We start from the raw sequence: 13,504 nt of genomic DNA, 5'->3' as shown, positions 1-13,504 counted from the left end.
GCGTGCAGACCGTGGCAACACAGGCTGTAATCCACGGAACAGCAGAAATCAGGAACAGCCAGTCTGGCAATAACGCCACAGACACACGACTAAATATCTAAGCACAGCAGCCATGGAGGTGGCTGTCTCGCCAAGTGCGAGAGCGGGGATTTTGTCCATTGCGGGGAAGATGCCCTGCATGCTCTGACGACATCCCACCCTGTTGCGACCCTACAGCCTATATTATTACCCATTCTCACCGCGGGGTAAAGTAACTAGACTCAATGGAGGCCAATTCCCGCTCTCTAATCGAGGTATGGCTGCATCTCTGCAGAGATATCGTGAGAATGGCTCGAATCGGGCCAAGGAAATCGTCCTCGGCAGTTCGAATCTTCAGCGGACCCCCCACAATGGCCAATAACCGGGGGATCGACATGCTCTTCTTGCTCAATCAGGCAGGTGAAATATTCCGACGATGCGAACCATGTAGCATTGCATATAGGTTGTCCGACTTGGGTGCCATCGCGCGCCACTGACGGATTTCGAGAGGGTAGAAATAGCTCCTCACATCCTGGTACTGACTCCTCTGTCCGTTTTCTAGCCCCCTCAAAAATATAAGAAACATGCTGAACATGAAGCCTTCGATCCTCTCTCTTCTCACCGTTGGCTTCGCCCTCGCTGAACCCCGACGGGTGCTCGACCACAACTTCCCCGACCCAGCAGTCATCCAAACAGAGCAAGGCTACTACGCCTTCGGAACACAGTCAGACGGCATAAACGTGCAAGTAGCGCGCTCCGACGACTTCAACACATGGACCCTCCTCGAAGGCACAGACGCCCTACCAGGGCCCTTCCCATCATGGGTGCAAGGTGACAACCCGCTCGTCTGGGCACCCGATGTCATCCAACTCGTAAGCCTCCCCCTCTCCAATCCGCGCTATACTAACCGCTCAGGACGACGGAACCTACGTCCTCTACTTCTCCGGCCTCGCGCGCGAAGACAACGCAAAACACTGCGTCGGAACCGCAACATCCCCCTCCATCACAGGCCCCTACACCCCCAGCGAATCGCCCTTCGCCTGCCACCTAGACCAAGGCGGCGCCATCGACGCAGTCGGCTACCACGACCCCAGCGGCAAACGCTACGTAATCTACAAAGTCGACGGCAACAGCCTGAACGGCAACGGCCCCTACCACCCAACCCCGCTGCTGCTCCAAGAAGTCGAAGCCGACGGAATCACGAAAGTCGGCTCGCCGATCCAGATCCTCGATCGCGACGACGCAGACGGCCCGCTCGTTGAAGGGCCGAGCTTGATTAAAGTCGACGGGACATACTACCTGACCTTCTCGTCGAATATGTATAATACCCTTGCGTATGATGTGAGCTATGCGACGGCGGAGGCGATCACGGGCCCGTATACGAAGGCGCAGGCGCCGGATGCGCCGTTGCTGGTTAGTGGGGATGGCAGTGATGTTGGGCCGTTGGCGGGGCCGGGGCATGGCGACTTCTTGGACGGTGGGAGGAAGTTTATTTTCCATGCGTTTCGCGATGGGCAGAGTATCGATAGTGGGAGGGGGGCGTGGGTTGTGGATGTTGAGATTGGAGGTGGGAAGATCACTTTACTATAGGCCATGGAACTATATCCATGCTTGTGGTGAGGTAAAGGGCATATTAGGATTTATGGATAAGTCGAGAAGAAGAGAGAATCACGGTTGCTAGCTAACATTGGTCTGTAGTTGAGCTTTCTCCTATCCGCTCCCACATGAAGGCTTTCGCCTGGTCTACTTGACCCTGTACATCCAGATTCCACAGCCATCGTAGCCGCTCTTGAAGAGTCGTCTTTATCTTCTCGCCGTCGTCACCAACTCCTTCAAGTCGCAGACAAAGAAGGTGGGCGTTCTCCGCGCTACTCGACACCACCCTCTGACTCCGTGGTCGGCGGATGGCATCATACGCCTGGAATGCAGCCACCACATGTTCCGTAGATCTTACACGTTCGTCGCCTAAGAGTTCGGCGAGGACATGTGCATCTTCGATAGCCTGGCCTGCACCAGCACCTTGGTGGGGTGTGGAGGCGTGCGCTGCGTCGCCGAGGATGGCGACTTTCGAGCGGGCGTATGTCGATATGTGTGGATGTTCGTAGATCGCCCATTGCGTTGGGTCGGGCATATGCTGTTCATGTTAGCACAGACCAAGAGCATGCTATGATATACTGTACCTCAATGAGTTTGTTAATGTGCGTCCCCATGTGGGCAAAATCCCTCCGCATGTCTTCCTTCCTCGCCGGCCGCACCCACTCGTCTCGATCCCACTCGGAATGCAACGGATATATCCCAACATTGACCTTCTTCGCACGCATAATCGGGTAGGTGACACCATACGCCCCATCACCAATATACATAGTCGACACCCTAGCCCGATGTTCCCCTACTGCCGCAACCATAGTTTCCATATCCAGCACAGCCCGATACCCATACATGCCACTATACCGGGGTTGCGTACGCTGGTATTCCTCCTCATCGAGAACAAACCGTTTAACCCTAGAATGGATCCCATCACAGCCAACAACCACACTCGCTGTCTCTTCAGTACCATCCTCAAACCTCATCACCACCCCATCTTCCGTCTCAGACAAAGTGTCCAACCTCTTCCCAAACCTCGCCACACCCCCAGGCAACAACTTCACCAACGCATCCAAGAAATCCGCCCGTCTCACCGTCGTCTGCCCACTCGGCAACGCCTTCAAATCCATCAAAACCTCCCCATCCTTCTCCTTCTCATTCTCATTGCTACCCGCCCACACCACCTCAAACCAGGTCTCCCGAAACCGCTCAAACCCCGGACTATCGGCATGAGTCGTAATGAGCTGGTCGTAAATTTGACGTATCTTGGGATCGATCAGGGGCATTGCGCGGTGTGCCGCTGGGCCGATGGTCAGGCCGAGCCCCACTTCTTTGAATTCGGCGGTGGCTTCGTAGATCACCACGGGGATGTGTCGGCGGAGGAGGCCCAGGGCCAGGGTGAGGCCGCTAATGCCGCCGCCGATGATGGCGATGGTGAAGGATTTGCTGGTCATGGTTGAGGGACGGAGAGAGAGAGAGGAAGAGACGGAGGGGGGGGAAGGGAGAGATGAGATTACCCCGCTGATAGCAGTTGGAGATGATCTTTCCCGAGCTTATCGTATATCAGCGATGAGACCCTCGGGTTGGATTAAAAAAGGTGCTTGACTGGCATTCAGGGGTATAGAGGTAAGGTAACTCCTAGGTGGTCATCTACACGAACCCAAGTACCTCGTTCGCCCACTGCACAATCCCCTCCTCCCCCTCCAGCTTCTCAAGCCCATACGCCCGTCGCCCTTGCACGTTATCCCCAATAGCCGCGTGCACATCCAGCCATCCATTAAACCGCGATTCCCCCGACTTGCCACTCCTCGTATTGAAATCCGGCGGAATCTGCCCGTTTGCAAGCAGCGAGTCTCGCTGCTCCTTGAGGTACGTGACACTCTTGCGCGTCAGCGGAACAGCCGGGATATACAGCACCGTCGCGGTCTGGTCGGTGTTGTTCGCAGGGTCAACTGCGTGGATGATCTAGAGATGCCGTGTTAGCATTTATCTCCTTTTCAAGCTGAAGATGCCTACATCTGAATGCCAGAACACCGCATCGCCCGGGTGGATCTCCGGAGTCAACGTCAACGTCTTCTCAAGCTGGAGATGTGGATGTGTCGCGTACACAACCCACTGACTGCGCCCCTTCGCAGCACCAGGGAAAGCGCCTGAATCATCCAGCACCCACGTCGCAGGATCGGACGCATCCACACCCTCCCCTTCTGAGGGCTTGAAGAACGGCCGCAGCAAAACATAAGCCTGCGCGAGTTTGAGATTCGGACAGATCGCCAGACTGCTGCGTCCAAACTCAGCGCCCGAAGAAGACAAGGACGTCCAGCCCTGAAACGACCGGAAGACCGTCGACTGCGAACGACCGGGGAACTTCGCTTGGTTGGCCGCGATGCGCTTCTTCACGTCGTAGGGGTCGTAGTCTAGCGGCGAGCCTCGGAAGACGGCGTCGTAGAAGTGGCGGTAGTTCTCGTCTGCCCAGCGGTCGAGGCTCCCTGCGTCGATATGCGGTTGCGCTGTCGGAGAGAAGCCGCCTGGGCGACGGTGACGCAGGGAGTCGGCGTAGACGATTGGCTCTGGGAGGGCTTCGTCGGGGGAGTAGCCCGTCCAGAGGTTGTTTAGGAATCTTTGAGCTTTGATGCTGTTACTGTTCGTTCGGACTTTGTGCTGCACTGGGGAGTAGAAGGACTCGAAGAGCCAGGGGTTTGGGGGAGGGCGTGCTGCAGGTCGTTAGCATCAGCGGTGGGAAGATATTCTGTGGGACAGTACCAGCGATATCGTTCTCGTTATCACGAAGATACTTGTCCAATTCGGCTTGCAGTTCCAGGGTGTGCTCCTGGGAAAGCACATTTCGAAACACGACAGCGCCGCGGTGCTTGATCTCGTCTATGGTTTCTTGTGGTAGGCCGTCGAGCTGATCGATTTCCACGACGGGGATGATAGAAGACCCCCTCGACGAAATGATCTCAGCCTCTTTGGCAAGAGCAGCAGTCACCTCCAGCCATCCCTTCCGTAAATTCTCTTCGCCGTATTCCTTCACAAGGTCCTGTTTCAACTGAGCAAACTCTTCCTCCTGGCCGTCTTCCCACTCGGCGGTTTTGGCAGCCGCCCAGTGACGAGCGGCCTCTTTGCGGATCTCTTCTGCAGATGCCATTGTACTGGTGCAAGCGAGAAGGTATGCTCTGCAAAGTGAATGAGGGCCTAGTCTACGGGAATATTTATCTTACCATCTACACCCTAACTGTCATAGCAGCTAGCCCACGTCTCCAACTCTAACGCCATTCGCATCTCATCTCATGCAACAATAGCGTTATCGGCAACCACTCCAGATGGAATATCCAGTCACGGCCTATCAGCACGCACTGTGAACCCGTGGAATCGGGTTGGCAGTGGAGATGGCTTCTCAGTGATTTGCTCCTGTGAGCGAATGGTATGTTGAGGGCAGCCGAACGCTGTGGAAAGAGCGGTATCAAGGAAGAAACGAGGAGATCTAAGATATAGGATCGAGTTACCGATTCAACACACAAGAAGACTCCGTCCGGAGAGTTTAAACCAGGTATAAAGAACTTCATTGATTGTTCCGTTAACAGGTGGACTTTCCTAGATCTCAACCCTAATGCCGGGGTTAAGGGTGCAGTCGACAAAGACGCCTCCCCTGCCTAGAAGTCAGCTTCTGCGGAGTTTATAGACGGCTTAACGAGTTCATACCATGATCGCTTGATCGCTTGAGTTGTGTTCCTGCGTTCATCGTTGCAGGGGTTGCGTACCTTCTGCGACTCCGTCCATTGTGCTGTACGAACCTCCACCCACGAGGTCAGTAAGAGCATCGCTTACGTAGAATGATCCTTCTTAAATAAGCGAGGTCGACAAGAGCATCGCTTAGAGAAAAGGGTCCACCAGTGGCGCACACGTGCGCCCAGGACGGGAGATCTGTGGCCTTGTTGTTTGATCTATACCTACTCCAATTTACTCTCAATCTCAATACTGTCCCGCATAACGAGTTGATCCTGTAGCCTCGCAGTTCCCTGTGTAGAGATATAACTTTCCGAATTCCCAGATGTCAAACATCAACAGGAACCTGGCAAGGAGCAGTAAACCACCACTAACCATGCGTTGGGTGACTCTGACTCTGTTAGCAGCATCTGGCGCTACAGCTCTTGCAGTCAAAGACCAGACAACTACTGGTGTTGTGCCGACTTCAACTACAGAACCGGATTGGTTTCAAACCAGGCCGCAGAGTTATGAAGGTAGTTGTCATGTCAAGAGTTCGAGATATGCACTGACAACAGAGAATAGGTGTCACCGCTACCGGCTCTGCGCCTATGCTAGCTGAGACCAACCCTGTCTATTCCGGCCAAAAGACCTTCATTGCAAATGACCCGCTGCAAACATCGCAGCCAATCCAGGGCTCCAAGGGCAGGAACATCTTCCACCTGATGGGCAACTTGAGGTACACCCACTTCTTGACCATGGTCTGTCTGTAGACTAACGAGGTGGGCAGTCCCTACTTTGTCCCTGAAGAAGGCTTTGGCGTAGACGAGTACCCCCTCCCCAAGGGCTCAAACATATCCCAAGTACACCTCATCCACCGCCATGGCTCCCGCTATCCCTCCGACTCAGAGACCATCGGCCAATGGGCACAGAGCCTCGCCAACGCAACAGCCACCTTCACCGGCGCCCTATCCTTCCTAAACAACTACACCTGGAACCAAGGCATCAACATACTCGTCCCCAAAGGCCGCCAGGAACTCTTCGAAAGCGGCGTGTCGCATTTCTACAACTACGGCGCCCTCTACAACACCAGCTCCAAGCTAATCGTCCGCTCAACAACCAGCGACCGCGCCCTCAAAAGCGCCGAGAACTTTCTCGCCGGCTTCTTCGGGCTCGAGTGGCGCAACAACGCAAACATCCTCCCCCTCATCTCCGGCAGCGGATTCAACAGCTCCCTAACCGGAATGTCCATCTGCAAAAACGCCGCACAGGTCTTCAGCAGCCTCGAAAACGACGCAATGAAAGAGTGGCAGACCATCTACCTCAAGCACCGCACTCACACCCTCCAAAAGCACACCGGAACCTACAACTGGACCGTAACGGACACCGCAAACGCGCAAACCCTCTGCGCGTATGAAACCGTCAGCTTCGGCTACAGCCCCTTCTGCTCCCTCTTCACCTACGCAGAATGGCAAGGCTACTCGTACGCATCGTCAATCATGTCTTCCTCGCTGATGGGCTTCGGCAGCCCGATTTCCCGCGCCAGCGGCATCGCCTGGGTCCAGGAATTCCTTGCACGAGTCAACGGACACCTCCTTGATATTCCAGCCGGCGCAAGCAGCGCAAATTTAACCCTCGACACCAACCCGGTCACATTCCCGCTCGACCAGTCCCTGTTCTTCGACTTCGGGCATGACGCAAGCATCATGGCGGCACTGTCGGCGTTTGGCATCACGCAGTTCGCGCAGCATCTACCGGCGACCGGACCGCCGCGGAATCAGCAGTTTCACGCTGACAGAGTGACGCCGTTTGCTGGGCGGTTGAATATCGAGATTATTGATGCGCCGCGGAAGGTGAGGGCGAGGCGTTCGCGTAAGGGTGGTGACGAGTATATTCCGCGATCAGGCAGGGCGAGTTATATGCATTTTATGCTGAACCAGCGGACTGTGCCGCTGCATGCTAGCTTTGAGGAGTGCGAGTATCGGGACGATGGGTGGTGTGAGCTGGAGACGTTTCTGAAGGTGCAGGAGAGGAGTCTCGAGAAGGCGCGGTTTGAGTATTCTTGTGAGGGGGATTGGGATATGGGGGCTTATGGGGGTGTTACCGATGGTGTTCCTCCGCAATGAGATCAGGTTCGTAGGTTATGAATATTAGTCTCTCAATCGGGGGAGAGGGATGCTTGATGCGAGAAGAGAAGCAGGCTGGCACAGATCTTTGCATTCCTGAGATTCATATCAGCCGCAAGGGTTCCTATGATTATAAAAGCACCATCCACCTACAGTATCTATTTCAGGACATCTCGCACGACTTCCAATGAAACCTGCACCCGCAGAGCAGTCCGCCCCATTCCAGGATGCCTCACCATAACCCCAAAACAGCCCCAATAAGCGAGTCTAACTCAGAACAGCACCTCTCGTAAAGTTCCTCTTCCCCTAGCAGGGATGAACTGCCCCCCCGATCCAGGAAGCGCATCCCTCAGGCATCCTCCAAGCCATCTCGGAAAACTCACGAGTCACACAACCCGTGGAAACATGAGGCTGAGCATCGAGCGAACAGGTCATCACCTAAACACAGAGCCGCAGCTTGATTCGGCGGCTCCTCGTATGTGATGGGTCCAGGTACGAAGATTGGCGCTGGATACGAGCTCGGCAGGGGTTGGTTGGGTGGGTGGGATATCACTATCCACTGTTATTTCCTGATACGAGGCTCCTGGGACAGAGCTGAAAGGAAAGAGAAAGCTTGCACGAACATAAAGAGGGATGGAACCCCCTTTTTCATGTTGATGCTTTTAGAGACTAGCATTCACATCCACGTTCATTCTCCAGTCACTCCTTCCAGACAACACACTCTCTGCAACAGAGCATATTAGGTCCACACTCTTTCTTTCTCTTTCTGTCTTTTCCTCCCCTCTGCAGGTCTTTCTCCTACCACTACAAACAACAACAATGGCCGAACCAATCCCACCCCCCGCCTCCGGCCGCAATTGGTCCTACTCCTTCTGGCAATTCTGGACCCCCGTCGACACCTGTACGCGCGTTTCTCCCATCCACTTACATCCAAACTAACACCCCCAGGTCTAATGGCCTGGTGCTGCCCATGCATCCTCTTCGGCAAAACGCAAGCCCGAATCGCCGACCCCTCGTTGGCAAACTACAGCCCTATCAACGACAACGTGCGTTTCCCTTCCCTTCCCTTCCCTTCCCACCCGCTCCTCCAACCCAGTTCAGCCCTACTAACTCTCAACTAGTGCCTCCTCTGGTGCGGCCTAAGCTGCTTCAACGCATCCTTCCTCATCCAAGCGAAGAAGCGCGACGACCTGCGCAAGAAATACGGGATCAGCGAGACGCATCTCGAGCGTGTGCTCGGGATGCCCGAGGGGGGAATACAGGCGAAGCACGGGATTGAGGGGTCATTTGTGGAAGATCTTGCGGGAGCGTTCTGCTGTCGGTGCTGTGGGCTTGTGCAGGAGGAGAAGGAGGTTCTTAGAGCTCAGGGTCAGGGTCAGGGTCAACAAGGGGAGGGGTATCAGAAGACGCGGGGGATGCAGTATCCTTAGCTGGCGTAGGTTTATCCGGCGCTGCGGTGTTGAACAGTTGGTATTTGCTGACTGGTGCGTATTTCGGTGGTTTGTATTGCTTATATGGGGTCTGATATGGGCTGCAATGTATCACTAGCTGGATATGAGGCAGTGCTGGTCATGAAATTGTAGTCGTCTCGATCAGAGGTCCATGACAGTGTATTATAGACATCCTGTACGGAGTACCATATTCCCCTTCACTGTGTACCACCTAACGAACCACGATCGCCTCACTCCGTCTCTCCTCTGCCGTCCTGCAGTCCGCCGAAACCAACTCCACCAACGGCCCTACAATCTCCGTATCAATTCCCAGCGCCAACAGAGACGAAATCGCAGTCAACGGCCTCTCCTTCCACCCCTCCAGCGCCGCCCACAGCTTATCCTTCAAGGTAAACTCTATCTGGAACCCGCGGATCAATTCCTCCAGACGTTCCGTGTGGTCGATCACAGCAAGCTGGGGCTTCGATCCGAGCTCGATTGTCGTGATGTTCTCGGTACCACCACTGGGAGCAGCTTCGTCATCGCTGAGTGATATCTCAAGTGCTGTAATGTTATTCCTTGCTGAGACGGAGTTGGTTGTGCTTAGATCTATATTGGTCCCGTTGGCCGTGATTTTGAGGCCCGATGGGATGGAAGGAATCCCAAAGAAGCGCACGATCCACTTCCTCGGTTTCGGGGATAGGATGGTGAGTTTGCCGTCTCCTTGCGTGTATGTGATTTTTGTCTCGGACAGGTCTTCACTCTGGAAGGCGTTTGAAACGAAGGAATCATCTGCCGGCGACTCAATCAGGCTCGTTGCGCCATCCCGACCAACGACAACAAGGATCTCGTGCACGGTTGCGTTTGCTGTCCCGTGTTGCGAGACGCTGCCGTCTGTAATGATAATCGACCCCTCTGCTGCGAGGACCGGGTACTCCTTCAAAGAGCGATAGAAGGTGACTCCGCGGTCGCCGTCGTAGACCGTGTTGGTGATGATATCGACAAATCTTCCGCAAGGAGGAAGCCAGGCTTGAACCGAGGCAAGACCTGTGCGTTTGTCACGAGGCTGGACGATAGGCGCGACGAGGAGGTCACGGCCTAGATAGTACTGATTTGGGACTTCGTATGCTTGGTTCGTGTACGGGTACGACCAGTACATCGGCTGGATTAGAGGCTCGTCATTGCGATGACCAAGGACGCTCTGCGAGTAGAGGTAGGGTACGAGACGGTGGCGGTAGTTCAGGTACCAGGTCATTACGTTGCGGGTCTCTTCACTGTATAGCCAGGGTTCCTTCGACATCCAGCGCGAAGAGGTAGAGTGTAGGCGCATGATAGGTGAGAAAACGCCGAGCTGCGTCCATCGCGCGAGGAGCTCGTCGTCTCGAACACCACGGATATGACCCCCTATATCGTGGCTCCACCATCCATAGCCGATGTTGGAAGCGGTTGCGGTGAACTCTGGCTGGAATGCAAGCGACGCCCAGCTCACCACAGTGTCGCCGGAGAATCCAATGGGGTATCTGTGGCTGCCAGGCCCGCCATATCGAGAGAAGATCAGAGGAGTATGGCCTTCTCTGCCGCTGTCAAGATATTGAAAATGGTTGAGTAGCCAGAGAGGATCAAACCCAGGAATCTTCGAATGCGGTCCTTGCTGCCAATCAACCCACCAAAAGTCGCAGGCCTGATCCTCCAGCCTGCGATGAAGGATACCAAAGTACGCCTCCATGAACTTCGGGTTTGTCGGATCGAACAAGATCGCATTCTTATCCGCCGTATCCACCCCCAGAAATTTCGCCATCTCCTCATACGCAGACTCAAATGCATGCACGCCCCCATGCGGGTGATCATTCAAGGTAACCCTCAACCGCCTCTGTCGCATCTCCCTCCTAAACCTCTCCGGCTCTGGAAACAACCTCTCATCCCAAGTATACCCCGTCCAGCCAGCATGCGGCACTCGATGATCCCTAACAAGATGCCAATCCATATCCAGCACCGCAACCGAGAACGGGATCTTCTCGTGCTCAAACCTATCCATCAAGCCCACATACTCATCCTGGGTATACGCATGGTACCGACTCCACCAATTCCCGAGCACAAACCGCGGGATAAGCGGCTGTTTCCCCGAGAGATCATAGAATGCGCGAATCGCCTCTTTATACTCCCTCCCGTAGCAAAAGAGGTAGTAATCAAAGCGCTCGCCGGTCTTTCTCGGCGCAACGAACCCACGCCCATCAACATCAAGATCAAAGAGCATACTCGTCGAATCGTCAATCACCGCATAGCCGGCCTTCGATAGAACCCCCGTGCCCATATCACACCGGCCATCAACACCATCTAGCGTCCTCGCCGTGCCACCGAGGTTGAACTCTGTGGGGGTCCCAAACCGCCAGGGGGTGCCATACTTGACGGATTTCCCGTTGAAGTGAAAAACCAGACTTTCGGGGCTGAATTTTTGGTTCTTGACGTAGCTGACGTGGAAATGGTCGGTTATGATCTGGAGCTCGGTGGGATCGTCTACTGTACGGAACTTAGGAGTTGGGAAGGCCCGGTTTGTTGCGAGGGTGGAGGGGCGGTCTTCGAAGGTGCCGTCGGCAGCCCATTCAAAGCGGATGAGGCGGTCGGTGAGCAGGGTGAAGCGGTAAGTTGGGCCGAGGATGATGGAGGTGGGAGTGGCGGTGGGATTGTTCATGGTTGGTTATGGCTGGTAGTTAAATGGATTGACCTCAAAGGGGGGATGGGGGTATTTCTGTGAGTTGGAGACCCCGCACTGCATGACGACAACGCACTGGTGACAGCTCATGCTGGTTGTCATTGGTCTGGATGGCAACTCTGTTTCTTTGCATGTAATGTCGGTGTGATATTTATATGTCCAAGATGCCAGTCTACATACACTCTATACTCTTGTACTCCACTACCTCCTCGACATCCCCCCAACAGGCCTGATCATCGACGTCTCCCGATACCCCGGGACAACCTCATAATTATTCAACGCCCGGCAGTTATGCTTCTCGTACAGCCCTCGTCCCTGCGGCGATGCGGAAATAAAGGTAATCACGCGCTCCTCGTCCGCCCGATCCAGACCCCATTTCAACAGCTTCGCACCGAGTCCTTGACGACCAAAGGCGGGATCGATGGCGAGGATGGAGAGGTCTAAACACAAAGAAGTCAGTAGTGCGCAGACAGTGGGTGAGAGAATAGAAAGAGGGAGAAACGTACAATAATGCCTCTGCTCCCCAACCGCCCTCTCACGCTCTGCGGTGACCTTCCCGAAAAAGCTATCACACAGCTCGCCGTCGCTACTCCCTGGCCACTCGGTCTTCTCTGCCCCCTTCCCTGTAGTCTCCTCCTGATCGCCATGGAACTTCCAGAGCGCATATCCCGCAATCACCTCCTCCCCAGCATCGTTTGTCCCAACAACCTTAATCAAGCTCGTCTTCTTCCCGCCCGACTGCGTCTCCCTGGCATTCTCTTCAAGACCCCTAATCTGAAAAGCCTCGGTATCCTCCGCCCGCGGAAACAGCCGGCGACTGAGCTCGTTTGTGAAAGCGCTGAAGTAGATCTCGGCGAGGCGGGGCGCGTCAGCGGGGATTGCGGGGACGAGGGTGAAGTTCATTTCGGCGACCGGGCAGGTGGGGAGAAATTCGAGCGGGTGTTGGAGGGCGGTTGCTTGGAGGGATTGGGCGGAGGTAGTCGAGAGGAGGGAGCAGAGCAGGAGGGAGCAGAGCAGGAGGGAGCAGAGCAGGAGGGAGATGGCGATGGTGAGGATGCAGCTGGAGAGGGAGTAGTGCATTGTCGGTTCGATCATCTTCGGTCGCAACACTGCCACTCCCCTGCCCCTGTGGTCACGTGCTCAGGTACCCGCTGGTGCCTGGCTTGGTGCTCTTGGTTGGTGCCTTGGTTAGTGCCTGAGGCGGTGCACTGATCTTCGCGATGGGTTCTTGGAGTGTCTTTGTCATGACAGCTCTTGCCTTCATCTGGTCCTTTATACAGGCTGTTGGGAGTAAGTAGGTAGCAGCGTTTCTCCTACAGTACAGACTCTCGGGCACCGCCCTACTTTTTGAACTCGGAGAAGCCACGGTGTCTCGATATATATATTTCGCGGCCGTCGATTATTCATCACCAGACTCAGCAGAAGTAATGGTCTACCATCAACATATTCCAAATCATCAGTTAACTCTGATGGGGCAGCAGGATTTGACTTGGGCCCATGTCTCCAACTTCCAATCACTATGCTGCTGGTGTTTTCCAAGTCAAGCCAGTGCGTCCATGCTACCATAATGCGCAGGCGCAGGCGTGAATTGCTCTTGATGAGGATTCAATCCGCGCCGGAATTGTCTCATCATACCTTCGACCAGTGATTAGTCCACGGCAAACAGTGCCGGAGGCTGAGTAGAAGGTCATAGACAAGCTCAGCTCGCAGGCTGTAGGACAGTAAGCCCGGATGACGGAGCGTAAGCGGCGAATCAGTCAGGAAGACATGCAACATCTCAGCCTACGAGCTACCAGAGGTATAAGTGGTGCCTACTCCATGCATATAGAAATAGCATTGCGGTATTAGGCGTCCCGCTGACGACAGGAGAGACATGGAGTGCTGGAGGCTGAAGCTAAGATTGAACAAGACTCTGCGGCACGTCAATACAGGTA

At 54.8% G+C, this 13,504-nt stretch overlaps 7 protein-coding genes across 7 annotated transcripts; 3 read left to right on the top strand and 4 right to left on the bottom strand.

Moving 5' to 3' along the window:
- Window positions 1-591: 591 nt before the first annotated feature.
- BJY04DRAFT_226592 (glycoside hydrolase family 43 protein) lies at window positions 592-1,608 on the top strand (the record flags this gene model as incomplete). Its single annotated transcript, XM_073718447.1, has 2 exons — window positions 592-890; window positions 934-1,608. The coding sequence occupies exons 1-2, from the start codon at window positions 603-605 to the stop codon at window positions 1,606-1,608; spliced, it is 963 nt and encodes a 320-aa protein (XP_073573385.1). The 5' UTR covers window positions 592-602.
- BJY04DRAFT_184906 (putative salicylate hydroxylase) lies at window positions 1,559-3,114 on the bottom strand. The gene is made up of 3 exons (XM_073710690.1): window positions 2,199-3,114; window positions 1,717-2,152; window positions 1,559-1,664 (listed from the first exon to the last, which is right to left on the bottom strand). The coding sequence occupies exons 1-3, from the start codon at window positions 3,054-3,056 to the stop codon at window positions 1,618-1,620; spliced, it is 1,341 nt and encodes a 446-aa protein (XP_073573384.1). The 5' UTR covers window positions 3,057-3,114; the 3' UTR covers window positions 1,559-1,617.
- Window positions 3,115-3,252: 138 nt separating this feature from the next.
- Window positions 3,253-4,747, bottom strand: BJY04DRAFT_216392 (uncharacterized protein; the record flags this gene model as incomplete). The annotated part of the gene is made up of 3 exons (XM_073715739.1): window positions 3,253-3,567; window positions 3,619-4,313; window positions 4,363-4,747. 3 exons carry the CDS (start codon window positions 4,745-4,747, stop codon window positions 3,253-3,255), a joined length of 1,395 nt encoding a protein of 464 aa, XP_073573383.1.
- Window positions 4,748-5,701: 954 nt separating this feature from the next.
- BJY04DRAFT_206454 (histidine phosphatase family protein) lies at window positions 5,702-7,430 on the top strand (the record flags this gene model as incomplete). Its single annotated transcript, XM_073713712.1, has 3 exons — window positions 5,702-5,851; window positions 5,883-6,043; window positions 6,095-7,430. 3 exons carry the CDS (start codon window positions 5,702-5,704, stop codon window positions 7,428-7,430), a joined length of 1,647 nt encoding a protein of 548 aa, XP_073573382.1.
- A 611-nt stretch (window positions 7,431-8,041) lies between these two features.
- On the top strand, window positions 8,042-8,976 carry BJY04DRAFT_27001 (PLAC8 family protein). Its single transcript, XM_073720042.1, has 3 exons — window positions 8,042-8,331; window positions 8,379-8,476; window positions 8,552-8,976. Exons 1-3 carry the CDS (start codon window positions 8,250-8,252, stop codon window positions 8,858-8,860), a joined length of 489 nt encoding a protein of 162 aa, XP_073573381.1. The 5' UTR covers window positions 8,042-8,249; the 3' UTR covers window positions 8,861-8,976.
- Window positions 8,876-11,013, bottom strand: BJY04DRAFT_184902 (glycosyl hydrolases family 31-domain-containing protein). The gene has a single exon (XM_073710689.1). It carries the CDS (start codon window positions 10,893-10,895, stop codon window positions 9,093-9,095), a length of 1,803 nt encoding a protein of 600 aa, XP_073573380.1. The 5' UTR covers window positions 10,896-11,013; the 3' UTR covers window positions 8,876-9,092.
- Window positions 11,014-11,677: 664 nt separating this feature from the next.
- On the bottom strand, window positions 11,678-13,393 carry BJY04DRAFT_184900 (GNAT family N-acetyltransferase). The gene is made up of 2 exons (XM_073710688.1): window positions 12,077-13,393; window positions 11,678-12,010 (listed from the first exon to the last, which is right to left on the bottom strand). The coding sequence occupies exons 1-2, from the start codon at window positions 12,663-12,665 to the stop codon at window positions 11,772-11,774; spliced, it is 828 nt and encodes a 275-aa protein (XP_073573379.1). The 5' UTR covers window positions 12,666-13,393; the 3' UTR covers window positions 11,678-11,771.
- Window positions 13,394-13,504: the final 111 nt, after the last annotated feature.

The sequence above is a fragment of the Aspergillus karnatakaensis genome (genome assembly GCF_047715665.1).
Source record: "Aspergillus karnatakaensis strain CBS 102800 unplaced genomic scaffold BJY04scaffold_14, whole genome shotgun sequence".
NCBI lineage: Eukaryota > Fungi > Ascomycota > Eurotiomycetes > Eurotiales > Aspergillaceae > Aspergillus > Aspergillus karnatakaensis.
This window is presented reverse-complemented; position numbering and strand designations above follow the sequence as displayed.